The 27,489-nt window shown below is 39.3% G+C and overlaps 1 protein-coding gene across 2 annotated transcripts in view; it reads left to right on the plus strand.

Annotated features, from left to right (window-relative positions):
• Positions 1–338: 338 nt before the first annotated feature.
• The window catches only part of ptch1 (patched 1), a 71,058-nt gene continuing 43,907 nt past the window's right edge, over positions 339–27,489 (plus strand). Inside the window, exons 1-2 of one of the 2 annotated variants that reach the window (XM_055632915.1) lie at positions 339–528; positions 8,391–8,583. In XM_055632915.1, coding sequence (XP_055488890.1) covers positions 526–528; positions 8,391–8,583 — 196 coding nt within the window. In that variant the 5' untranslated portion in view covers positions 339–525. Of the gene's footprint in view, positions 529–5,964; positions 7,263–8,390; positions 8,584–27,489 lie in introns of those variants that run through there. The other variant, XM_055632914.1, reaches the window with a different exon arrangement.

The raw sequence follows: 27,489 nt of genomic DNA on the forward strand, positions 1-27,489 counted from the left end.
TTCTCCAACCGATATATTACCATTTATTTATCAGTTTCCACAAAGAATTAGTTAGCGCCATTTCAACAATGGATAAATAATCTCCTTTTCTAGTTGTCAATATTTCGGAAAGTTTCGTGTGGATTTCACAGCAACTGAGCACAGTACGTGGTTGCTTAAGGTCTGCGCTGTAGCGAGTGTTTACACAGGACTGACTGATAGCACGCTAGTTTCGTTTAGATTTAACTGTAGTTTATTGTGCAGGGGGGGGGGGCGGTGGTGTTGGGCAGTCACGTGACGGTGACAGGTCCTGCCTATTGAGAGCAGACCACCCACCTCGAAGACCGCGCTGCTTAATAGAAACAGGCATGTAATTGTGAGACCTTCCAGCACACAGCAGAATGACTGCAACCTAGCAGGATTATTACAATCCCTGTTCCTTTAAAACCTTTTTTTTTTAATTTTGTGAAAAATAACATCTTTTAGCTCCTGAAAATATCTCGACAAGCGAGACCAGCGCGGTCACACAAGGGAGGTTCGGGGAAGATGGTAAGTTACCTTTGATTAGAACACGGAGAGACCGCAGAACTCTTGGAGTGATCGCTTGGCAGATGGCATAAACTCGCTGTGTTACTGATATAGTTATTTTCGCCTCTGCTTCTGTAGCTAATACTGGGATTATTGTGGTTGGGTGGTGCAGCAGCGTTGATAAAGATCCGAGGTGGTTTTGCTGTTTGATTGTACTAGAAAGACGCAGTTTGGCTTAAACTGGTCGCTGAACAGACGGTGGGTTAATGGAAAAGGTGACAGAGCTAGGGGTCCCGAGGATCCCTCGAACTAATTTTCACGCTCCGAGAGGTCGCCCCCAGCTTCCGTTCAGCGCACCTCTGGGACAAAAATAAATCTCTGATCGGTGCTGTCTCCCCTAGCAGGGAAAAAGACATCTATATTTTCTTCAGTTGAACTTCTGCAAGTAGCGTGGCGTGCCGTATGATTGCCGTTTTCTTTCATCCACCTCCAATACCTTGTACCAAAGTATTCGCGTATATAGTACTTTATCATTTGCCTTATCCCCAACAATTTAGTGCCTTATACTTAAATGTTACCTAAAATACAGTGAGCCGGTCGATAAAAGTACATTTTATAAAGCAAAATCAATCCTCGATGAAAAAAAGTTCTCAAAATCATTTATTTCGGATCAAAGACTACAGTATAAAATGAAACCTTGTAATTATATTTAAAGCGTGGCCATTTGAAAAAAAAGAACTTCCACTATAAAAATGAGTGGTGGAATTCGGCGCGTGTAAATGAATGCCAATTTTTTTTTTAATTTTCGCTGAAATAGTTTTGCCTCTTAGACTTCAGCATCTCTCTCCCCCCCCCCCCCCCCCCCCCCCCTTTATTTTTTGCTGGTAATAGTCCTATTGAGTGATGTAGGCGTGAGGTGTAAACCGGATTAGCAGAGTCAAAGGGTGAGTACAATGAGGCGGAATTGTTTTACTTCCTTTCATTTCTCACGCCTATATATCTAATAAATTTCTTGCTACAGCAGTAGGTCAAAGGATCGTGTCGCCAATCGTGTTCGACAAGACGTGATGCTAGGCTGTCAAATGAATGGCCCCTGAAATGATTAAACTTACTTACTGAAAGCAGAATTGTGTGAGTCTGTCGGTGTATATATGGCTGTGTGTTCTATTCCTAATTCGGTATCCATGCTCTGGGCAGCATGCAATGCACTGCTCTTTCAGCTCGATCAGGGGTAATTAGTCGCATTATTTTGACAGTTTTTGTGAGTAGTGCTTTTCCCCCCATCGTGTGTGGGAGAAGCAGAGGGGAGGCTTGACATATTGAAACCAGTTACAAGAAAAACTACTGTGTGCTGTGTTTGAAGATTAAAGCACGTTGGAGCACAACGTCAACTTCAGTTGAAAAAAATCTGTTTTGTTCAATTAGTTCAAAGAAAATTGAAAACATCTTTCACAAATTGACCATTTTTTATTAATTAGTCCAGGCAAAATCAGCAACACTGAAAATCTAAAACTTATTGCTATTTAGAGGTGAATTACGATGATGTGCAATGCATTTTCCTCAGTGCTCCAGAATTAAAGCTAATGTTAAAGTTAAAGTTAAAGCTACACAATGATGGATCTAAACATTTTATGTAGATCTATACATTTTCTTATTTATATCCAGTGGTTACAGCAAAGGTACACTTGGTTGGTCAGAAATAATGTAGAAAGCCCTATTTCATTCACATTTATAGCAATCGAAAATGGTTTGATTGATTTGTGTCAATCAGAGAGTAACATACTGTATAGTGTGTGTGCTTCCTTACACAATTGGCGCCATGCCTGCCTAGAAATCAATGGAGGCGCCAAACAAGTAAAGATGAAACACCTGTATTTGTTGGATTCGGATAAGTTTGCAGCGAGATGTGATGCCTGAATGTGCCATTGGCGCAAGGTTATTGACACTCTCTATTTAACAGAAGAAAATACTGAAATACCTCAAAATCTATAGATTAATGACAGCATGATCAGGATAGTGGAAAACCAGGGCATGTTAGATGGATGGAGATATTTAAGGGAAAATATTCATTCTTATTGATAATTTCAACAACCAGATATGATTACTAAAACATGTTATTGATTAAATCAATAAGATTGAATCCTTCCTGTAAATGTAAATCATAAAACGTGGTAGAGTTCGCCAAATCAGATAATGATGTTGAAAACGGGAACAATAAACATTGTAGGGTATTGTATTACGTTGTGTCCATATAACCACGATTTGAAATGAGAAATAACAAAATGAAGTTTAAAATTTTCATATTGTGGATATCATTTTAATATGCATTAAATGGTTGGCTCAATATACACCGGACATTTGGAGTAAAATAAATTACCATCACACAAGTAAAGGTTCAAACGCAAGAGATGGAAAATGCTCCATAAGAGTCAAATGACAAATAAAATTGATTAAATCCATTTGACGAAAAAAACGATTCTGACCATTATGAGGAGACCCATAATGATTTGTTGAAGTTAACCCAAGCGGTCGTCGAACACTGTTTACATGAACAAGGCATGCATATTAAAGACAGCAATGCTTCCAAATGTAAATAAGGCTAGATTGATTACGAACAACATTATCGCTTCGCAATGGAACACTCGCATGCATTAGTAATGAGGCAAATTGGGGGCATCCATAGCTGACCACCCACGTTGAAAGTTTGAGCTCACACTTCTTCCTTTCTCTGCAGCCATACAGAAGCAAAGCAATTACATGCCAAATGTACTCTATCCATTCCCTATGTCCATGGAGCACAAGCTTAAAATGCACCGCCCTTTTAAACATTCCTTTTTTTAAATAGAACAACCACTCATTATAAATTGGAAGACGTTTTGACATGGCATCTTTAAAAGAAAGTCAAAGAGAACCCTTGGACATTTGGTGCCATTATATTTTACCACCAACCAAATACCTTGCTTATCATATTTGTGTGCGCACAATCATTGTGGTTAAAAGTGGGTACAGGGAAGTGAGGTTCACGACAAGTTTGGATTGATGATAGGTAGAACATGATAAAATCTAATTTCTGTCACGTTAGCAAACATATTTGTCAGTTGGTCATCATGGTAATCTTAATCTTAGGCAATAAGAAGTTTCTGATTAACCTTATTTAACCTTAAGTTAACAAAAATGTGTTAACACAATTAACCCATACTATTTGTAGACCACCAACAAAGTGAATTGACTTAATTTTTCATCTTTATTACGGAGAAAAATAAATTGCTTAAATTAAAATTCGCCAATAATGCATCCATTTGAAAGGGTAGCATTAATTTGCCATTTCGTAGATTTTAATATGAAAAATTATCATTTTATTTGAGCCATTTTTCTGATTAGTCTTTTGAATTGAACACAGTTTTGTTCTATCACATTTCGTCTGGTGTGATATTTGATATTTATAAATGTTATTATAAACGGAATACTAAAAATGCACAGAGGGTTAAATTATATTTACATACGCAAATCCAGAAAACATAAAACCCAATTGGGAACAAAATACAGCTGTTGTGATAGTAAATGTTAGTTCAGAATTTAGATTCCTTTTGACTAATTCATCAATCTTCGTGCTTTGTTGCAATACCACTTGGGACCTCTAAGGGGAGTAATGTCAAATATACTTCGAGAGCGCGGTTTAGTCATATACATGTATTAATTCTAAGAGTGATTAGGGCAGACATTGATTACATTTCCCACCAGACAGATGACAATCGACCATATTATCAAGCCAAGATTTGGAGATCACATTTATAATTAACAGATTTTCCGAAAGAAATAAATCGAAAACAATGTACATTTCCCAATTTTCTGTATAATACAGCAAAATGTGGTCGAATTGGATTGAGATATACGACGATGAAATATCAGTTCATTTATGCTTAAACGATTAAGCTAACTATTATTGATAATTAATATTTAATTGATGAATGGAAGTTAATTATTGGAAACTTACGTATGGATTATGAAATCTGCTCAAATTAAGGTGTTTGCTTTAATGTGAAGTTGAGAAAGTTGTAAACATTTGTTGTATAGATTAAGTCTATTCAATACTGTCGCCAAAATCATTTATTGAGGAAAAACATGGCTTCAAATCTGAATCTAATTCTGATTTTATGAAGTGACATTCTGGATTAGAGTGGTATATATCTGCTGATATTAATCTACTTCCGTGTGCTCGCGTCAAGGTACTAGAAATCACGAATAATCAATTCCGTACACCCACTCGACACACTGCATGTAACTTATATACTTAATTTTAGCTATTATATACTGTGCCATTTATGTTCCCATGATTATTTACTATACCTAATGTAAAGGTGAATTTGTTATAATATTTTGTGTAACTTTACAACTTTGGCTTGATGGAGTATAGTAAACGGGATTGCTCTAAATAGGCACATTGTGTCTATATTGATGTGGTTGGCCGAGGGAGCGGTTTAGTGTTGGCCGTCTTTATGAACCGACATCAATAAAACCAGTTTGAGGCCTTGACAAGGTTTGACACCGAATGGTAGAACGATAGTGGAAAGCAGAGTCTTCCTGAAGTGGTGTATTGCCCTTCAAACTTTAACTCAGCAAGTTAAAATGTTCAACCGTGTGTGTGTGTTGTGGTTTTGTTGATTGAGTCAGAAAATTGAAATCCCACTCTTGAGATTTGCGCAAAAATCTCGGTTGATTCGACAATGCAGCACTGAAAGGCTACTCTATCAGGGATGCCGTCAATCGGATGAGAAATTAAAGCGAGTTTCCGTCTGTTCTCCCAAGTGAATGTTAAATACCCCAGGCCAATGTTTCACGGAAAAGCACGAAGGGAAGCCTTGCTTCCTGCCCGATGTTTTCGCCTCGTTGACATTCTGGAAAGCAGATTATCCTCACATTATCATGTTTTTGTGCGTGTGAGATCTTGCTGTGTACACGTTGGCCGCTGCGCTTCGTGTGTTGAAACAGCGACCCTTCATTGACTGCGAACCGCTTTATAACGTTTTGAAAGGCGCCATATATAAATGGACGTAGTTTATCGTACAGAATGACGGCGAGTGGATAGATCTTGTTCGGAATTGTTCGGAGCTTGCCTCAGATTCTTTACGCACAGGCGCACATGAATGTGAAATTCAACTGAGCAAGTTTCCTTTCCTCATCCTATCCCCCTTTCCCTTCTGAAATTAACAGAAGTCTGTTAATTATCCATGCAAATCAGATTGATCCTGATGGGGTTTGACAGGACCACTGAGGATTTTGTTTTCTTCCTTTGATACTACTGTAATTCAGCCATTCTCACATTGTGTCAGCGCGTCGCCCTGGGTACGCCGGTCACATGACCCTAATGAAACTCCCCACATCTCCCAATGAATAAAATGAAAATGTGTATGGGTGGTTTGTGCGGGGGCGGTGGGAGGGGTGTGTGGGATTTCTACGATTAAAATGAAAGATATCCCTATTTGTCTGAAAAGTCCCAGATAGGGAACAAAAATGAAGTTAAATCATTTCCCAAAGATTTATATCCATTCGGGTGCCTTTCCTATTTATTGTGGGCGAGTTTTAATAGTTTATATTCTTTTCATTCGCGTGGTTTGAGAAAGAGCAGCTATTGAAAAATTTCGAAAGAAAATGTACGTGCGTGCACATTTCACACACACACACACCTCGTACTTCCAACTGCACGATCCAAAGGCTGTCATTATCCGTGCAAGCCTGCTAATTCAACTGAGACCTCCCAGCATTTGTTACAACTCGATGCCAAGATAAAGAATGTCCATTGAAACAAGAGCAAATGGTTAAAATAAAACTTCAAAATCATTCGCCAGGACCGGACTCCCTGTAATCTGCAGAACCCCCAACCTGCTGTTACGGGGAAAAATTGCTAAATTGCAGCTCTGTCGAAAATATATAAAAGTTTGTTTTACCAAGTGCGTGCAAAGGAGAGAGAGAGAGAAAGACTGTGACGGGAGTGAAAGGCTATGATTTCTTTCAGCCGAACCGCGACTCCCCTGAAGTGGGGATGGATGCATTCGCAGCCTGGGTGGTCTCTCTACTTTGGTGAGCTGTTGCTAAGCAGCTAATAATAGTCGTGTTTGCTGAGTAATTTCAACCTTCCTCAGCCAATCAGAGCCAAGCAATACAAACCTTCACCCAGCCATCTGACGGCCCTGGAGGCGGGTTTTTGCTTTCCTTCCCCCCTAAATGGAGAGACAGGCTTTTTTTCCCTATTGAATCAAGGCTCACCGAGCTCCGGGGCCTGTTTGCACAGTATGGTTCAAGCGAGTGATCGGTGCGGGTAAACTCCCCGAGTCTCTGCAAGAAGGTGAACGTTTTCAAGCTGCCCTCTCCGGTTTCTTTTAAAGCGCACTGTGCCCCCGTGAATGTAGAATAACTCCAGGATCCCCCAGATCGCGAAATGTGGGAATGGAAGGCGCAAACTTTGACTCGCCATCGCTACGAGGAGTATGAAGTTTGCCAGGCAGCGTCTACTTTGTTGAGGATTAAAGTTTGGTGGAACCTAAGACGGTGTGTGATTATACTGCCCAAGTCCCATCAACAACATGGCCTCGGCTGTTAACATTACGGAGCGCCGAAGGACAGAGGAGGAGGAGGACCATGTTCAGCAAAACAGGAGGAGGATAAGGAGAAACCTGCGGCATCCGACAGCGGTTTTAGATTATCTGGAACGGCCGAGCTATTGCGATGCTGCCTTCGCGCTGGATCAGATCTCAAAGGTGCATTTCCAGTTTGTAAAACCCTTTTTATGTTTGCTTCTCATTTTGTGCATTGGGGGGCCTTTTGTGTTCCCTATTCTTATCCATAAGCGGTAGAGTGGGAGCTAATCGCCGCCGCACATCGATGCTTACACTGAGCAGCAAGTAGAAGTGAAAGTTTTAAAGCGAGGATAACAAAGCTCAGCTCTCCCAGGCGGCGCTTCCACAGTCGCTGCAGTCCAAATAGCACGGAGGGAGCATCGACTCACTTGGATGTGTGTGTGGGATTTCTTGTTTCTTTAACTCGCCATGTTTTTGCGTGGAGTTGCTTTACAGCAATGAGGATTTAGGATTGCCTTTAAAAGATACAAAAATCTGCAAAGTCCTGGCTGCATGCTTTAAGTTTTAAAGTAAACAAAAAGCGAAACATTCTTTAAGCGATCGTATCTGTTCAGAGTAGAGTTATAAACTGAAATCCATGTGGCTCCCTCTTCCGTTCGCAAATATTGTCGTAACTCTCAGATGGCTGCTTCACTTCCTAATTCAGATCACAGCGTCCTGATACTGCTATGGAAATGAATTACTCCAGCTTATGATGTTACAGCAGAGCAACCACGTGGATGTACTATTTGCTACTATGTATTCTATTAGATGTCGATCCAATAAATCCGGCTGTTACATTCAATATATTAAATACAAAAATTTAACACGTCGATTCTTTCGGGGTTTAACTTTTATGTACGTTATATATTTGCATGCATTTATCCTGTCCTCTTAATTTATTTGCATATTTTAATGTACCGATTGGATTTCACAGCATGAGATACCGATCCCCTTTTGCAGCAGTGTTTCTGCCCCTGTAGTCTGTCACCGCTGCAGGTTGGATTGCAATTTAGACAGATGAAGTGACAGTCGCTGCAGAGACTTGCCGTCACTTTTAGTAACATAATACGTAATATGATATAATCCAATGGGCAGTGTTTAATGGCGCAAGTTTAATTAAAAGCTTTGGGCTTTAAAGCTTTACTTATTCACAAAAAGACAATTGTTGCAACTAGAAATCGTCAATTGAAAGTAGTGCTGTCTCTTTAAGGATGCAATTGTCCGATGAGTCCCCTCAGATTCTCAAGTGTCTCTTTTCTCTTTTAGGGAAAGGCTACTGGAAGGAAAGCACCGTTGTGGCTTCGAGCTAAATTTCAGAAACTGTTTTTCAATCTGGGCTGTTACATTCAAAGGAACTGTGGCAAGTTCTTCGTTGTGGGCCTGTTAATATTTGGGGCGTTCGCAGTGGGATTAAGGGCTGCTAATCTTGAAACCGATGTCGAGGAGCTGTGGGTGGAAGGTAAGACCTTTCCCCTCTCGGGGGGAGTTTGTTTTATTTCCGCCGAATCAAAGTTTTAAAATATGAATCAGTGCCACCAAAAGACGAGGTGGGTGGGGGTGGGGGAGATGAAGAAACATCATACCGGAGTGGGATTGTTTATTGTATGTCTGTCTGGCCGAAGGCCAAGTAAAAGTTACAAAGACGTTGCTGTAATCCGTTATAATTAATCTCTACATTTGTATAAACCTCACGGCGTCTGGGTGTTGTGGGAAGGGGGGAGTGAGGAGAGCGATTTGTGGCACCTTGTTTGGGGGTGGGGGTGCAGGGGAGGGTGAGGGGGGGTGGGGTGAGGGTGCAAGGGGGGTGGGTGCAGGGGGGGTGAGGAGGGTGATTTGTGGCACCTTGGCTTGTTTGTCGGGGTGAGGGTGCAGTGGGGTGAGGGTGTGGGGGGAGGGGGGGTGGGGTGCAGGGGGGGGGTGATTTGTGGCACCTTGTTTGTCGGGGTGGGGGGGTGGGGGGGGTGGGGTGAGGGTGCGCGGGGGGGGTGGGGTGCAGGGGGGTGATTTGTGGCACCTTGTTTGTGGGGGTGAGGGTGCAGGGGGGGGGGGGGGGAGTGAGGAGGGTGATTTGTGGCACCTTGTTTTGGTCGGGGGTCAGTGGGGGTGAGGGGGGGGGAAGGTGTGAGGGTGGTGCAGTGGGATTTGTGAGGGTGGGGGGAGGGGTGTGAGGGTGGTGGTGGGGTGGGGGGGGGGTGATTGTGACACCTTGTTTGTTGTGGGTGGGGGTGCAGGGGGGGGGGTGAGGGTGAGGGTGATTTGTGGCACCTGGATTTTTGTGGGGGTGTCGGGGTGGGGGTGCAGGGGAGGATGGGGGTGCAGGGGTGGGGGTGATTTGTGGCACCTTGTTTGTGGGGGTGGGGGTGCAGCTTCTCTTTAAGTGTGGACCTTGTCAAAGCCGCCATTTTGTGAGCGCCCCCCGCAGCAGCAGTGACCGGTGCGGCCGGTGGCGGGCGGGCCTAGTGGCGGGCTGCGGCGGGCTGAGTGGCCTGGCCGGGCCGGGCTGCGGCGGCCAGTGACCTGAGTGAGTGGCGGGCGGGCCTTGCCGGGGGCCAGCCAGTGACTGAGCCAGTGACCGGGGCGGGCGGGCCTTGTCCGGGCCGGGCCAGCCAGTGACTGAGCCAGTGACCGGGCGGGCGGGCCTTGTCCGGGCCAGCCAGTGAGTGAGCTAGTGAGTGTGTGTGGTCCTGTTTTGGACCGCTTTCAACTTCCAAAAAAAACATTTGTCTCGGGGAAAAAAAAGTGAAGTCGTACAGACTGGAACGCATGTTTGCAAAGTAGATTAATGTAAACTAGCGGGAGGTGACGTATGTTTAATTGCAGTTAGTATTACATTTTATATATTTTTAAAAGGATTTTCTATGTGGTATTTTTTTTTCCGTGGGGGAGGGAGCGAGGTTCGGCTAAAGATTCTGAGCTTTGATCTATCTTTATAGTGATTAAACACTGAAACAAAAATGGTGAATTGTTAATCGATGCGTGAGGAGTTTACGAAATGAATTAAAGTTATTCATCTTTTTAATACTGCAAATGAACAGTTTTCATTGTTTAGCAGGGTAAACGAAAACATCGTTTATTAAAATGCTGTCAAATGTTTGACTGGGCGTGCTTACTAATTAAAGGGGGAGAAGTGTGTACATATGTTGGGAAAAGATTTTATTTAATATCTGTATAAATATATTGAAGTAATTTTATTTGTTGAGGTTTTTATATATTTACTATTATTTACAAAACTATCACCTTTCTCATTAAATCATATACCAATTAATATAAATGTTATAATGTATATTCTAATATCCATTCATGTATTTCTGACATTCTTTAAAAAAATTCTGCTGTCTATGGCAGTGTGTTTTTATGGTTTTTGCTTTCTCATTTGCTTCACATATTGTCTTTGTCCTTCGTCTTCCCTCCCCCCCTCCCCCCCCCCCCTCTCCAAATGGCTGACAGCAGCAGGAATCTTGTAGCTGTGTGTGTTCTCAGTGGAGTGGTAACTCTTTGGTCACGAACATGGGCACTGCACAAATAAACTAAAAGAGCAGCAGTTGCATATTTCTGTGGTTAAATGTATAAACAGAAGGCAATACGGGGCAAAGAACTGAACAGAGGGGAGTTATGCAGGTGATGGAAGGGTGTGGGTGGTTGGGTTCTGTAAAGAGACCAAGTTAGAATATGAACGGATTGGGAAATATATCAGCAATGACAGTTTACATGTTTCGGTCTATCAAATTTTGATCAAAGAGCTTTGAAACATTTCACAGTAAAGCTAATGTATCCCACAATGTAAAGTGTTTCTTTAATGGCCCACACATCATCAGGTACTGATGAAATATAGAAAAAAAATCTTCTTGATGAGGTTGTGTCCTGATTTCATTGAAAATAAAACTCAGTTGATATGAGAATGCAAAATAATTTTATAGCAATTTAGTTCAGAGATTCAGCATGGAAACGGGCCCTTCAGCCTACCGATTCCACGTGGACCATCCATCACCCATTCAATGTTATCCCACTTTCTCAGACACTCCCTACACACATTAGAGGCAATTTTACAGACCAATTAACCTACAATCTTTGGGATGTGGGAGAAAATCGGAGGACCTGGAGGAAACTCACGTAGTCACAGGGAGAACGTGCAAACTCCACACAGACTGCTCAAGGTCAGCATCGAACCCAGGTCTCTGGCTGTGAGGCAGCAGTTCTCTCAGCTGTGCCACTGTGCTACCCAAATTTATATAATTGTTTACTAGATTCTAATATTTTGTGGAAATTGTGCACGTACCTTTATATACATATTGGGAAACGTGCAATAGTTCCCCTTGTTGAAGACGCCTGAATGAAAACCTTTACTACATTTAATATTCTCACCAAATGCAATAGGCTGTAGGAATATTTCAGAGTAATACAGAAGTGTTAAATATATAGGAAAGAACTGCAGATGCTGGTTTAAATCGAAGGTAGACACAATGCTGGAGTAACTCCGGGAGCAAAGGAATTGGTAACATTTCAGGTCGAGACCCTACTTCAGACTCGATGTATAATTTATTGAAGATATGAACAGTCGCTACATATCAACATTGGTAACATTTGTTGTGAAAAATATTTCATGTGTTTATGATAATTGACCTTTGGAACAACTTTCTCAGCTTCATAAGACATCTTCTTTCATAGCCATTGCATCTTGCTAATATTTGCTATTTCATTATATGTACATTTTGTGAGCATTCAGTTTAACTCAACAACTTTTGAGCCACATATGGCATGATCAACATCAGAAAGAAAAATGTTCGGCCTTGATTGATTGTTACTCTCAATGGGGAAACTCGAATGTCATTTGTTACTAGAATTGTCGGAACTATTAAGCTTCCTTTCAATGGAAATTATTTTGAAGTTTGTTTTTATATGTCAATTGATATGAAGAATAAGTAAGCATATTTAATATCATAATTTATATTCACTGTCTGTCACTGCTGCTGTCCTTCCAAACAAAAAAATCCTTCCTTGGACATCTAATTAAAACTGTTTTGAACATCTATTTATTGATAGCACCAATACCCTTGTTAATAATAAGAACAAATATTCATGCTATATGACTGGACATGACCATCTCCAAAGAATTTATCACTGCGTACCTAGGACATTCAATGGAATTACCATTGCTGTGTTCGAAAACAGCAGCTCCCGGAGTTCATCGTTGACCAGAAACTCTGCTAAAGACAATAGCTACAGAAGCAGATCTGAGACTGTTCTTACTTCCTGATGCACTAAATCTTTACCACTTTAGAAGACACAAATCATGAACAAGTTGGAATGCTCTCCCTTTGGATGATTGGGGCGCCCAGCAAAATTTAAAATTGACACTATCCAGAGTGACTTGATTGGCCTTTAATCTGGCGTCATAGGATTATTGCCTTTGTTTGTTCTGCCAACAAAAAAAAAAAACTGCAGTTGCTCTTGCAGCATTTCCCAATCTGCAATATTAAACATCAAGAAGGGTAATGGATGTATAATAATACCACCTACAGGTTCCTCTCTAGTTGTGCACCGTAATTAGCTGGAAATGTTTGGCTGTTTGTGCATCATTGCTGGGTCTAAACCCTAGAACTTCTTACCAAATGGCACTGTGGGGTGCATTCACCAGAAGGACAGCAACATTTCAAGAACAGGTGGCTCTTCAACACATTCTCAAAGGCAATTAATGATGAGTAATAAAAGAAGAATAAATGTATATGAAGTTACGCGTTTAATAATATGCTCTAGGAGAGGGATCTCATTAAATCAATCAAACTCATGTGCTTTTTCATACTAAGATGCATTGTACCCATTGTAATCCTGAATTGTATAAGCTGGTTTATTTTCTTCCACAAGTAGATGTAATTACTTGCTAATTTAAATTAATTTAAAAAAAAATATGACAAACCTCAATCCTTGCACCAAATGGTTAGGTTGTTTTCTGTATTGGTTGACTTATGCTACTCATGCATAAGACTATTATGCTACTGTTCACTAATCATAAAATTTCCACTATAATAGTATTATTTGATCACCGTTGTAAAATGCCCAATTTTGACAAAGTTTGCTGGTGACATGTAAATTACGCCACCTCTGGGAACAGGTTCTGAACAAATGAGAAAAGTGACATTGTACCACGCATCAGCCCCATGTGGTTTAGTCCATAATTACATACTTTTTTAAAAAGGTATTTTCCACACCACTCTATCCAAGAGTTTTGCATGCATGGTCTCCAAAATCCTCAAAAGCATTCTCGCCTCATGTCATTTCTATCATGTTGTTTCTATCTCAGTGTAAACAAACCATTTGACAAGTGGGGTCACCCAGTTGCAAGAACCTCCCTTTCAAAACATTATGGTGCCTTGTTATAAATTTAATGGTTAAGTTGTCTCAGGAAATTTACTACTTTTAATTTCAAATAGTTTCTTATTGATTATTCCAGTAGTTCCAAGATCCCTCTATCAATAACATTTGTGTCACTGTGAAATGAATCTAGCGATTAGCATACCTTTCCATTTCTAACGATTAGCATACCTTTCCATTTTTCCCATATAGTGTACATGACTATGGTTCATTGTGCACAATAAACCTTCTAATTTGTGGCACCAGCATCATCAAAACTGAATACAATTAATTGAGTGTCTAGCTTCATATAATTAATCCTCAGCATGCAATAAAAAAGACCACTCTCTAGTCATATGGACAGCACTGACATGGCAGTATGTAAACTTTATATACTAGAATGCAGAATAAATTACTTTCTGAACCGTGGGTTTTAAACATTCATCTATGAACCCAATGTTCAAGGTACAGGCATCCACCCTTAGAATGTCTTGGCTCAATTCACAACAGCAAATTTTAGAGAATTGTACTGGGTCTGGAGAACGATATAAATTTGAGCAAAGTATTTTTGCGTAATCTTAATGCAGCTGATCATGTCAATATATATATGAATTTGTGAACTGCAATTCTATTTCCAGCATATGCCTGCAATTTGGAATGTTTTCATAAGGTGCTGTTTTTGCATACCCGGTAGACTTTGAGAAGTGGTGAGGCCAGGGCAGAGTGGAATTCATCTGCACTTCAGACTTGTTTCGGGCTTTTTAATTTCAAATTGGCACTGCATTCACAGCACCAATTAAACTCTTAAAATCTATTGAACATTAAAAATGAGCTGCTTATGCTGGCAATCTGAAATAAAAGCAGAAATTGCTGAAAACAATGGCAGGCGTGGCAGGATTTCCATGAAAACAGATAAAATCCAATGCGCCATTGACCATCACATCTACTGTTATCTATGTCATGTACTTCTCTCACATTTTGATAATGTGGACCACATTCATTACAATCTTCTCAAATGATACATCATTACTAAGTGGAAGTGATTCCCTTTTGGTTGAGAGAAATGTTCCGTATCTCGGCTGCTGATTGTACTACAAATTCTTTTCCATCGACTTCAGTGGCAAGAGATTAGACTTACTACTCTTAAATTTTATGATGTCATTATCTATTTCTCACTGCTAAATCCCAGACATCATATTTTTTCCTAAACTGTTTTCCTAGGGAGGGCACCAAAAGTTGTAGACATTACTGAAATGTGTCATAAATTAAATTACCTCTGATATATGAAGGGTAGAATATATTGCTTTGCATTGTAATCAAACTCAATGAGATGGGTTATCATAGTAAATTTTAGCATTGAACTAAAAAAAGCTTCAGCTTTCTGAAGTCAATTTTCTAACACAGTACAAAGCTGTTTCCAAAACACCTATTCCTCTTTGAGTTTGCTAATTACTTAAATCCCATATAGCATCCTTGAAAGCTTTATTTTCTGAAAGATTATACAGAAACTCTTGCAGGAGGAGTATACTAGTGCTTTTCCTCTTGATTCCCCAGTGGTGTTGATGTTAATGGATTTTGAATTGTTGACAGTTTTTCAATTTTAAAGTTGCATTCATTGATGCTTTCAGTCCTTCAGATCTGTTCTTGGATCAAAAGAAGCTCCTTTAGCCCAGGGAATTATTGGTTGAAATAATGGTCAACAGTTCAGTAAACTAATAAACAGGCAGTTCCAAAAACTGAATCTTAGGCTTATGAAGTGCTAGCCTTTCATTGACAAATATTGTTTATTCTCATTTTTAATATATACCATATATATATATCTGGTTTAGATGCTTTAATTTATTGCTGCTTTTTCATCAATTCAGATAACATAACTTCTATAATGAATTAAAACAATATTTTTTTGCCTTTGGACTTTTTAAAAATAGTTTTAGCTGCCTTACCTGGTCATTCTAATCAAGAAGCTGTAACGTATACTCATTAGTTTTGAGTTCAAAGTTGAAATATATATATATTTTTTAATATGCTCATAAATGGGGGCTTTTCCTACAAGATTATAGACCAAAGGTGCAGGAGTAGACCTTTGAGCCAGCACTGCCATTCAATGTGATCATAGCTGATCATCCACAATCAGTACCCCGTTCCTGCCTTCTCCCCATATCCCTTGACTCTGCTATCTTTAAGAGCTCCATCTAACTCTCTTGAAAGCATCCAGAGAACCAGCCTCCCCCACCCTCTGAGGCAGAGAATTCCACAGACGCACAACTCTGTGTGGAAAGAGTATTTCCTCATCTCTGTTCTATATGGCTTACCCCTTATTCATAAACTCATCCTTCCAAATTCCAGCCCAGCAGCTCCATTATATCAACATATGACAGTCCCGCCATCCCGGGAATTAACCATGTGAACCTACGCTGCATTCCCACAATAGCAAGAATGCCATCCCTCAAATTTGGAGACCAAAACTGCACACAATACTCCAGGTGTAGTCTCACTAGGGCCCTGTACAACTGCAGAAGGACCTCTTTGCTCCTATATTCAACTCCTCGTGTTATGAAGGCCAACATGTCATTCGCTTTCTTCACTGCCTGATGTACCTGCATGCTTACTTTCAGTGACTGATGAACAAGGACCCCCCAGATCCCGTTGTAATTCCCCTCTTCACCTTTTGTTAAAAATTGGAGAATTCACTCATCAAAAACTGCTTTTATTGTTAGCAGTAAACAAGACATTTAAACGTATTTGTGTTGCATTAATATCTGTTGCTTTTTGTTGTTAACTTTCATTCACTGAACATGAATATTGCTGGAAATACTGGCATTTATTGTACATTCCTTATTGAGAAGGCAGTGATGAGTCAAGTCACATGGGTGATCTGGAGCCATCTAACGGCCAGAGTGGATGCAGTGGAAGATTTCTGTCCCTGAAGGACACTTGCAAACCATGTGGGGCTTTTACAACAATCTAGTAGTTTCATTATCAATATCACAGAAACAAGTTTAAAATTGCAGATTTATTAAATTACTCAAATTTAGTTTCCCCCTACTACTCTGGATCAACGTTCCTGAAATGTGGCGGCTAGTCCACTTACTTTCCTATTACACTATTGTGCTCTATGTTCTGCATTCTTTTAAAACTGGTTAATGAAGCAGAATTTAAATTTAACAAAGATGCCATATGTGTGAGGAATCGTAAGAAAATTCCTTGACCTTCTGTTATCGTCGAATATCTCACTTTTCATTATATGCACTTGAATTATTGTCTGACAAATACAAAGCCATATTCGGGATAGCATTGAACAGCCCAGGGTAATGCATGTAGATTGATTTTACAGGACATATGTGTCCAAGCATGTTTTTAAATGAAATGTTTTTGTGTGCTGGAACGGTGTTTAAACTATACATATCTGTTCTTGAAGACTAAAATAAGACAGCTTCCAGATGTATGAACTGAGTGATCCATTTGTTTAGGTTTTGTTCCACAGCTGATGCCTAGATTAGTGCTGGCTGGACAAAACTATGGGAGATTTGTCTGGTTTCCACGATGCCATGTTTATATTTCATTTGGATTCCTCCTTCAAAGCTGACCTCCCTGTGACCTGCTGATAGACTATGTCCACCAGTATACTCACTCCATCTTGGCCACAGCTGATCTCCGATTGAAAAACTGAGATTGTGCCTTTTTTTCCCCATTCTGATTTCATTGTCCTGCTTTGGGATTAACTTTGTTCAGATAAATTTGGACCTTGTGCTAAGATGTTGATAGTTGAAAGGAACTGGTCAATGACATCTTGTTACATTATTGAGAATGTGTTTTGACAACAATTTGGCCTGCTTTATATGTGTAGATTAAGATGTTTCCTTGTTATGTGTTTATGATTAAATTAGATTAAAAAGCAGTTTAATGCCATTGTTGATGGAATAGAGGGCAAAGTGGTTGATGCTATCGAGCTTGGTGATTTAAAAATCCAAATAAATGTCTTCCAAAAAGGAAAATAAAATAAATGGCTAGTGTACAATTTTTAAAATAGTATTGCTAAAAGACTTTTGGCTGAAGACTCGGGAATCCTGCCCAAAAATGCCATATGTATTACACAATCAAGCACTGAAATGTAAACAGAATACTGTGCCATAGAATCAGGGTGGTCTAAACTTGCATCCCACTACCCCCCACAGCCCCCTCCCCCCCCCCCCCCCCCCCCCCCCCCCCCCCCACCATTAAAAAAAAAAAAAAAATCTGCTGTGAAATGACCACAGTAGTTGTAGTGTTATTTCTGTTTTGGCTGCTGAGCCAGATTTTGGAATAGAACTAACAGTGAACATTTTTAATAATTATAAGGCTCTGGACTGCCAAAGGAGTGTAACTGAATTTAAAATTGGGTAGAATCTGGGTCAAATGTATTTGTCTCACTGTTTAAAAAGATTATTTGTGAGAAATGTCCAAATTCCAGTTCCATAATTTATTTCTGCTCTAAATTTTCTGTAAAGTGAATTAACCAGTTTAAAAAATCTTAAGTCTTTTGTATATAAAAAAAATAAAAAAATAATAAAGATCTTTAAGTTACATCTATTTATTATCATTATTATCATTATAAGCTATTTACTTCATCAATACTGCAGATGATTTATATTTAAGGGCCTCACAATGTGTATCATTTTCTCTTTAAGGTACAAGTCTTTCTATTCATAAGATGGTTGTACAAAGTATCTGACAAGTCCAAAATTATTTTATTGTTGAGTAGTATTTAATTTATTCTCTCTGTTATATTGGAAGTGTTAATTTCTCTCAAGTTTTTCTTACTACCTCAATTGTCTCATTACCCTGACGTAAGAGAAACAAATGCTCTTCATTTTGGAGATCTTGGGAAGAAATGGGTGGATCTAGTGGTTTTCTTTTTTTAAAAGGCAACTGTTTCACATGCCTTACAAAATATATCTCTTCGTTTGTTTCCCACACCAATTGATTTATCATTTTGCTTGCAAGCAGACTTAGAATGTTAGGGCAGGAGCACACTCACTTTTTTCTCGTAACTTTTATGTTGCTGGCCGAAACCAGTTGACTTGAATAAATTTTTTTGCAGTCTGAATGAAGCCAGCAACGTGGAAAAATCTTACCATTCAGGGTTGTCTGAATGTACATTTCAGCCACACAGTAAGCTGTATTTGTAAGCAGTGGACTGCTAAATACAACCATTTTTCGCAGTGGAGAGTTAGACAGGTGATTAGCATAATTAGCACAGACCATGCTATACATATGGAAATGTTAAGTGTGTAAATGCCAGCTGCGGTGTAAAATTTATGTCAGAGGGTCGACAGGGCTGTGTGAAAGTATTGTGTTACAGCTGCAGGTCAAAGCCTCCATTGCTTACCCCCTTTCTTTTGATAGTGAATGCACTAAACAGAATAGAGGAGAAAAAGAACTAGAGAGAAGAGAAAAAAAGTATAACAGATAACACTTAGAAACTTTTGGAGCAATCATGTTTTTCAATTTTCTTCAGTAGATTTTCATCTTCCATGCCTTCCTTCATTTGTCCACTGATGACCATTTTTCATCAGAATTCCCCAACAGCCTTCTACCTATTTCAATTTCTAAAAGGCCTCAAGTTTATTTTTGAAAGGAAGCAACTGTTTCAACCTGGAATGAAATGTAACAGCAACTGCTTGTAAACATTTGAAACTTTTTTTTCCTTTAAAATGTTTCTTCAAGCAATTTTTAAAATTAATTTGATGGGAGAAATTGAATGTAAGTTTCATGAAAGCAAATATTAATAATCCATAGTTGCATATTTGAGTAAAGTTCATCATCAGTTATAAATTATTTGTGCAGATTTTGGTTTTGTGTCTATTTTATGACAGACTTGTGGTGCTGGTGGTAGAGAATAGTTAGCATCACACTGATCCCGCAATGAAACTTCCTCATAGCTGCGGGGGGTTCTTATGAGTCAGTCCCTAATCCAACTAATCCTAGTCGCAACAAAATCATGAAAGTGGCCCCCAGTGATGTGTGTTTCCCTGCACAGATGCAGAAGGAAAAGTGTTGGTTATAAATCACTCCAAAATGATCCATACAGACTGGGGAGCTTGTGTGAAGCTGGAGGCAACCATTGTGTTTGCCCATGTGGCCTACAGTGGAAAACCAATGAAAAGAGACTTTGTTGCTGAGAGGTGAGGCCTGTTCAGAACTGATTGGTGATGTCAGCTTCAAAAGAGGCATGGGGTCAATGTGACGCAGCAGAAGTGAGTGGATTGACATGAAGTTGCAGCCTTAAACCAGCGGCTGTTTGTTGAGACACTCGGCAACACTCGGTATATCTAAAACACTTATTATATCTAAAAATTGAATTTGGGTGTTTAATGTTGACAACAAAAACAATTTTTAAAGGATGCAAAAGATTTTTCATACCAAACATTTGCAATTGTAAAAGCATAAATTATAGTTCAGCCAAATTCAAAAAATGTAATGCTACAAAACCGTCATCTTCAGTTCTACTTGCTGCAGTGAGTGAATGCACTGAATGGTGGGGTGCCCAGTTGCACAGACCAAGCTTTCACATCTGATCTAGCAGTTGGTCGCCAAAGCCAGTAGTTAAGGTGAAAAATAAAATCAAACCAAATTTCTTGCTCATGATCAGAAATGCCTGCTGAAAAGTGTATGTGTCTGAACTTTGACTGAGGGTAGAGTAATTTGGCTAAGTGTCAGATTTGAACTAGGCTATGCATGTATCCAAGGATCGCAGCATCCATAGTATAGTGTACAACCTGATTTGTTTCCGTCTAGGGATAAAACGGAAACTGTCTTCCTGTTTTAATGATGATATTGATGTGCAAAATCTTAATACTGTTCTTCACTGGAGTACTGTTGTTTCACACATGGTTGTACGTTAATGTTGTACAGATGGTAAAGATTATTTGTTTTCAGTTTCACCATGCGCTACCTGAAGGAATATGGATCTCAAAACCAGACTGTGGTGGAAGTGAGATGCAGATGCATGAGTGAGATGGAACATCGTCCAAAAACTGATTCATACTTATTGATAATTGAAATAGAATGTGGTAGGGAAAGGATTTTGTTTGCAACAAATATTAATATAAGAATAGCCTGACAAGCAGGGGATGGTTCCATATTCATTAAAAAAGATCTTTAGACTCTCCAGTCAGTCAGTAAGTAAGTTTATTGGCCAAGTATTCACATACAAGGAATTTGCCTTGGTGCTCCGCCCATAAGTAACAACATGACATACAGTGACAGTTATGAATGACTCGGGAAACCACTAAACATTAATAATGATAAAACAGCATTGATCAAGCATGTGAACCAACAAAATACCAGATCAAAGGGAGGCTACAGATTTTTGGCTGTTGAGTAGAGCAACTGCTCGTGGATAAAAACTGTTTTTATGTCTGGCTGTGGCAGCTTTGACAGTCCGGAGTCGCCTTCCTGAGGGAAGTGATTCAAAGAGTTTGTGGCCAGGGTGCAAGGGGTCAGAGATGATCTTGCCCGCTCGCTTCCTGGCCCTTGCAGTGTACAGTTCATTAATGGAGGGAAGGTTGCAGCCAATCTTCTCTGCTGAATGGACGATTCGCTGCAGCCTCCAGGTGTCGTGCTTGGTGGCTGAACCAAACCAGACCACGATGGAGAAGGTGAGAACAGACTCTACGATGGCCGTGTAGAATTGGACCATCATTGCCTGTGGCAGATTATGCTTCCTCAGCCGCCGCAGGAAGTACATCCTCTGGTGTGCCTTTTTGAACAGATTGGACACAGTGATGAATTCAGTGTCCAGTTCTATTTGAAATCATTAAAGTATTATTAACACACAATTGTCCAGGCTTGGTCCTAGCCCAGAATCCTAATCAGAAATGTACTTGTACTACTAATATTTGATCTCAGACCTAATAACATTTTATTTTCTTGAGCCTGGCCAGACCTGCTAGCACCCCCTTTTACAGTCCATCCTCCAATAGTCAATGAACGGCATCACAATCTGAATAAACACCAACTGATCCTCAATCTTACTTTAAACATGGGCAGGGGTAGGAGATGGAATCATCAGTGCAAGTTTTGTTAAGCTTGTAGAGCAGGCCCAAGGATTTTGGACTGCATTAATAATCCTGATATCTGATTGATTTTTGAAGCTTGTTGTTTGTGTTGACCAAAAGTGGGAAAGAAGGAGATTCTCACTGAAAGTCACATTTTCCCCATGTTATTTTTGGAATACTGATTGGTATTTTAACAGTGTGTAACAAAGTGGGTAAAGTGGGTATTTTGATTGTCAGGTGGCCCTTGATTGGTGGGCATGTGGGCATTGTGACGTCAGTAGCTGGCAAGCGGCGATTATTTTTTAATGTGAGTTTTGTGAACAATTTTATTCAAAATCTGGGGAAATATTTGACCAAATTTAGGATTTTTGAAATAGTGTTAAATCCCTACCAAAATATGTAAAAAATCTCTGCGTTTTTGCGTCTGGTTTTCGAGGAAATACGTTTCAAAGGCAAAATCACACACGCACACACACTCTCTTTTAAAGGAAAAAGATTCAAATGGTGAGATTCAGAATTTTCTTGTTCTTAGTGTGGGGGCAATGTCACATAACATTGATCCACAATCCAATCTTTTCAGATCGCTAATGGAATTTGACAGGAGCTTGTTTGTGAAATAATTACTGCTGTTGATAGTAAACAGTTAGTCATTTTGAAAAAAGATGAAGAATGACTTGCTTGTCCCGGTCAGGATTTGTCTTTGATGCAAATTAGTGTTAAATTCCATTGATCCCAAAAGGAAATATCATCTCGAGCAAGAATTTGTAATAGAGCACCTTTGGTATTGAATGAAAGGCTGGCTTCTGCAGTTGAAGTTTTTTTTTGTCATGACCCTGCTGGGGATTTAACATATCTTATTAGGCAATACTTTATCCGTATGGATGTCAGGCTCTCTACTGTTTCAGCTTTCAAAAATCTTTGATTAGGCTGATGGTGGTGCTGGAAAATATTATAGCAGTACTGATCCCAAGGACTGGTGCAGAGTGTCTTGTTGCTGGATTAATGGAAGCTCTGAGTGATTGCTAATGAATTGTGTAAGTTAATCACTTTGGACTCCCTTTGCAAGAGGCTGATTACTATGGCAAAACCTAACTCTTTACAAAAATGGAAAATTAAGGCTGAGAGTAGTAAGAAAACATGCAGTTCAAGTTTCATAATATAGTGATTAATGAGAACCAGGAAGTAATTGTCGTGATGGGAAATAATAGCATGTGGAGCACAAAATTACTTTCCAGGTCCCTACAGTAATTTAGATTTGAAGTAAAGAAAATAACTGAGTATAGTCTATGCTACATATCTCTTGTCACTTTGTTTATGTTAGCTATTTTGCTATGATGATAACTTGCAGCATTTCCTATCATAGTTTGTCGTGGGCTATTAGTAAAAATTGTCTTGGGTGTAGATTTTTCAAAGAAATTTGTGATCTAAAATTGTGATCGGAGTAGTAAACAGCAAATGTGCTATTGGTTTGCAGTTGTATTGACTCGTTTAAAACAAAACAAAAACAAAAAAAACAAAAACAAAATTGCACACATTCTATTTTATTGGTGTGTGTGTGTGTGCAAACTCAATTTTGTTGCAGGTTTGCACATGTGCCGTAGAAGAAATCTAAAATAATTATCAATACACGTTGCGTAACTAGTCCATTTATCTTTTTTTGAAGATTGGAGAATTTGTTTTGCATCAAAATAGTGTTGCTTTGGCATTGGATGACCATGTCCATTGTACAGAAAAAAACATTTGCATGATTAACTTAACAAATTTCTTGACCATTGCATACTTCCACTGCATGTTCAGGTCACTGTTGGGAGATGTGACACACCAGTCATGAGAATTATGTCATTATTTCATTTGCAATTAAAACTCGCATAAATGATCAGATCGATGCAGTAATTATTTTTCATAACATTTATACATTACCAACCCATGTATTATCTGGGCATTCAAAATATTCACTTCTACATAAATTACCCATTGTAATGAGGCTTGATTTAAAGTTGATTATCCTTCCGGTATTCTGTGAACCTTAACTAACCTGAATTTTAAATAAAAAAATAAAATGTAGATCTTTTCATACTTGGTCTTGGTGTGAATTACCCTGTCATTAACACAATGAATAAATTATTTGTCCGTACAGTTAATCCTATAATTGTTTCACACCTGTTTTACGGAATACAAAAAATTGGTATTGTCATTTCTCAGTTTTTCTAACCTTTCTATGGATTCTTAATCATTTTTGAGTATGTACTGATTTCAAAGATATTTCATACCAAGTACCAACATGGGTGAAAATATTCATCTTAATATGAGTAAAAAAACAAACTGCTGGGGGAACTTTGCTGATCAGGCAGCATCTGTGGAGGGAAATGGTTGGAAAATGTTTCGGTTGGAACTACTCTTCAGATTGATGGAGCAGAAAGCTGGAAATGGGAGGTAGGGCTGGGGACAAGTCTGGCGAGTGATGGGTGAATAAAGGTGAAAGAAGGGAGTGATGATTGTCCCATGGGTGGAGTAAGTGACAAAGGCTAAATATGAAAAGGAGACAAAGGGGTGTCAGATGAGAAGTGAAGTGTAAAGCTGGAGAGAAGGATATGGGTGGAAAGGGTGGCAGGAGGGGAAAGCGAGGGATTAAAAAAGGATGGGAGATGACAGTATGGAAGTGAGGAAAGGAGCAGGGTGACTAGCATGTGGGAGAATTGTGTGTCTACTAGTTGGGGTGGAGGCAGAGAAAGGTGGGAGGGGGGTGCTTTGCATGAAATTGGAGAATTCAATGTTCATACTGTTGAGTTATAAGCCACCCATCTGCCAATCAGCCCCCCTTGCCACCAATCACATTCCATGCTTGGCCCCACCTCGCCCCTCGTTTCCATCTTCTTACCCCCCCCCCCCCCAACTCCATCAGACTGAAGAACGGTTCCGGCCCAATCCATCATCTGTCCATTCCCTCTGCAGATGTTGCCTGATCCACTGAGTTCCTCCAGCTGAAGTGGAGGATCAGACATCAGCATCAACATCAAAAGCAAAATATGTCAACATCTGTAGTTTTGTGTGTTAAGTTGTAATACAAGAATTGATTTTGTTGTGCTCTAAAATGTTGATTCCGGTCTACAGAATGCATGTTGTACATGCCTCTCGTTATAATAATATTACCAAGTAGAAGACTAATGAATGAATTACCAAGTTTGCCATGTGCCATTTACAAATCATTTTAGAAATAATAGACTCGAAAGGAATAGCTACAGTAAAACTGGTTAGATTCCACCCAATGAGGCTGTTATGGTTGTAATGTTGGAAATGCAGCAGCCGGTTTTCAAGTAATGAGTTCCCATAAATAGCGATGAGATATTCAGATAATCTCTTTTAGTGATGATGATTGAATAGTCAGTATAAGCAAAGACACAATACATGTTCTATGGGAATGGTGGCATGGGATATTTTATCTATTATTTTTTTTCTTTCTTTTTAGTCCACCTGAGTGAGCAGCCCAAATGCTGCATGATTGCTCAACCCTTTTCTGAATCTATCTGACCACATAGTTGCACCTCGCCTCTAATCAATTTCCCATGGAAGTGTTGCTATCCTTCAGAACTAAAGAGAAGCTATTCAGCCTTCAGCAACTCCACTTCAAGACCAAGGTTATCCTGTGCATGCATTTGCACCTATTTGAAAGCTAAGCTCTAGCCATCGCTGACTCATTCAGTGAAGTATACGAGAGAATAGACCTTTATATTCAACGTCCACAAGACAACAATCCCCTATTAACTTATCTTTGCTCTCCAATGATGTTTCACGTTGAGACCCTGGAAAACAGGGACAAATTCCCATATCTCAGAAGCTACCTTTCATAGAAGACAATGAGATTTACTATTGCCTTCGATACATCAGCAGAGTCTTTCACTGGGGGAAAAAAGGGTATCTGCAGATCAAGACCTCAGCTCTGGCATCAAAATCATAGAATACAGGACTGCAGTGATCCCCACCATCCATGCTCTTCTGAGGCCTGGATTATTTACAATGATCAGCCATGATCATATTAAATGGTGATGCTGGCTCAACGGGCAGAATGGCCTACTCCTGCACCTATTTTCTGTGTTTCTAAGACATTGGAAAAGTAACACCAAAGCCGCCGCTCAAATTCACTGGAATTATCAAATGAATCAATGTCAGTGTCTACTTTTAGGCCAATATTCTCTTTATTGAGACACCAGTTATACTCAATTGGATATATTCAGCAGAGCATGTTATTCACATGCTTGGTACCAGGCTCCCAAATTATACCGGAAACAAAAATAAGATCACCATCACAAACAACCAGTGTCGCTTCAGCAAGGAAGATGTTGAACGCATGGTTCAGGAAGCTGAGAAGTTAGTTTTCAGGCAGACAAAGGGAAATGTTCAAGCATGTGCTCAAAGACGCCTTGAAGGAAGGCAACACCTCCACCAGTTCCTAGGAATCTCTGCTCTGCAACCACTCAAAGCAGAGGAACATTTGGAATGATTTTAAGAAAGAGTTCCAAGTTTATCTGAGATTACAGAGGCCCTGCATACAGATATCCTTATCTCAAACTACCCATCCACCAGCCCTGTAAGCCCCATCTGTAGAAGAGTCATCCGTTCCCACATTGGCCATAACCCAGAAAAAAGCTGGAACAGTTTATCCTGAATCTTGAGGGATAACCTCAAAAGAAAAAGCTGCCAAATAAAAACCTGAGCTTACCATGCACGTAATAACCACATTAAACTGAAGGAAGAGAATACGAAAACATCCAACAACACACAGGAGCATCATGGTGGTGCTGTTCACAGTCTGTCATATTTTATATGGAAAGGTGTGTTCTTTTGTTGGTATTATCAGGAATACCGATTAAAATTGGATTAGTAGCAGACTGAAACTCTGACATTGTGTTGGGAATCCAGAATTTGGGATTGCTTCAGCATGGTTTAGAAGTCCTTACCAGCAAATCGGATTGTGTGGTTTCAGGAGGATTCCAAGAGGTGTTTGGATCTAGGTGGAGAATTGAGAACGAACAACATTTTGGAAAGAAAATAAATCCATTCCCAAAAACAAACATCACTCCCATGTTAAAAAAATGTAAAAGCAAAGTTCTTAAGTGCACTTGACCCAAAATAAATCTTTGGGACTTAATTCTTCTCTATATAGTTAAAATTTGTTTGAAGCTCCCAAGTATTAACAGGGTGACCACATTTTTTAATAACTTTCTCTTATTAAATGCTGACAGTTTGTAAAACATGTAGATGCATTTGGCAGCTCTTCTGGAGCTGCCGAATGCATTTACAATGCATCTGGAAATATAAAGTTTAAAAGAAATTGAATAACAAAGTTAATCTTCTGTAAATGTAATTGAAAATTTTGTTTAAACTTTGTGAGCATTATAATTTTGTTACTAAGAAAAATATTTTAATATTTTGGATAATTATAATACACAACAAACTGACAGGCAAATATTTAAATTGGAAATGATAGTTATAAATATTTGGAAAAGTAATTTTTTTTAATGTGCAAACTTAGCATTGTGCAACTTGAAATGTATCTTTGGTCACTGTGTACACAAGTTTTTCTTAAATGGAAAAGGAAAATGTAAAACATAGGAATTTCTTCTTGCAATTTACATAACATGAGACTAATATCTAAGCTGCAAACAGTTACATAAATTGAGGATATTTGGATTTTTTTAAATTTCTTAGCTGGTACCAAATCGCCAAACTGCATCTTGAAGTACAATTGAGTATGTTAGTGCTAAAATGCATTACTTAATTTTATGATTTATCAATAGACATTAGAGTAAACCTTTGTGTATACCATCTGTCTGGATATAAAGAGGTTGGTGAATTGCCTATCAATTAGCGAACCTGTCCAGTTTGCTTTGCATTAATCAAAGAGAAGGCTCTGCTGATGGCATGCAACCTCATCCAAGGTTAATCTCTCCCATTCTCTCAAGCAATACTTAATGCCCAAG

The sequence above is a fragment of the Leucoraja erinacea genome, chromosome 3 (genome assembly GCF_028641065.1).
Source record: "Leucoraja erinacea ecotype New England chromosome 3, Leri_hhj_1, whole genome shotgun sequence".
Taxonomy (NCBI): Eukaryota; Metazoa; Chordata; class Chondrichthyes; order Rajiformes; family Rajidae; genus Leucoraja; species Leucoraja erinaceus.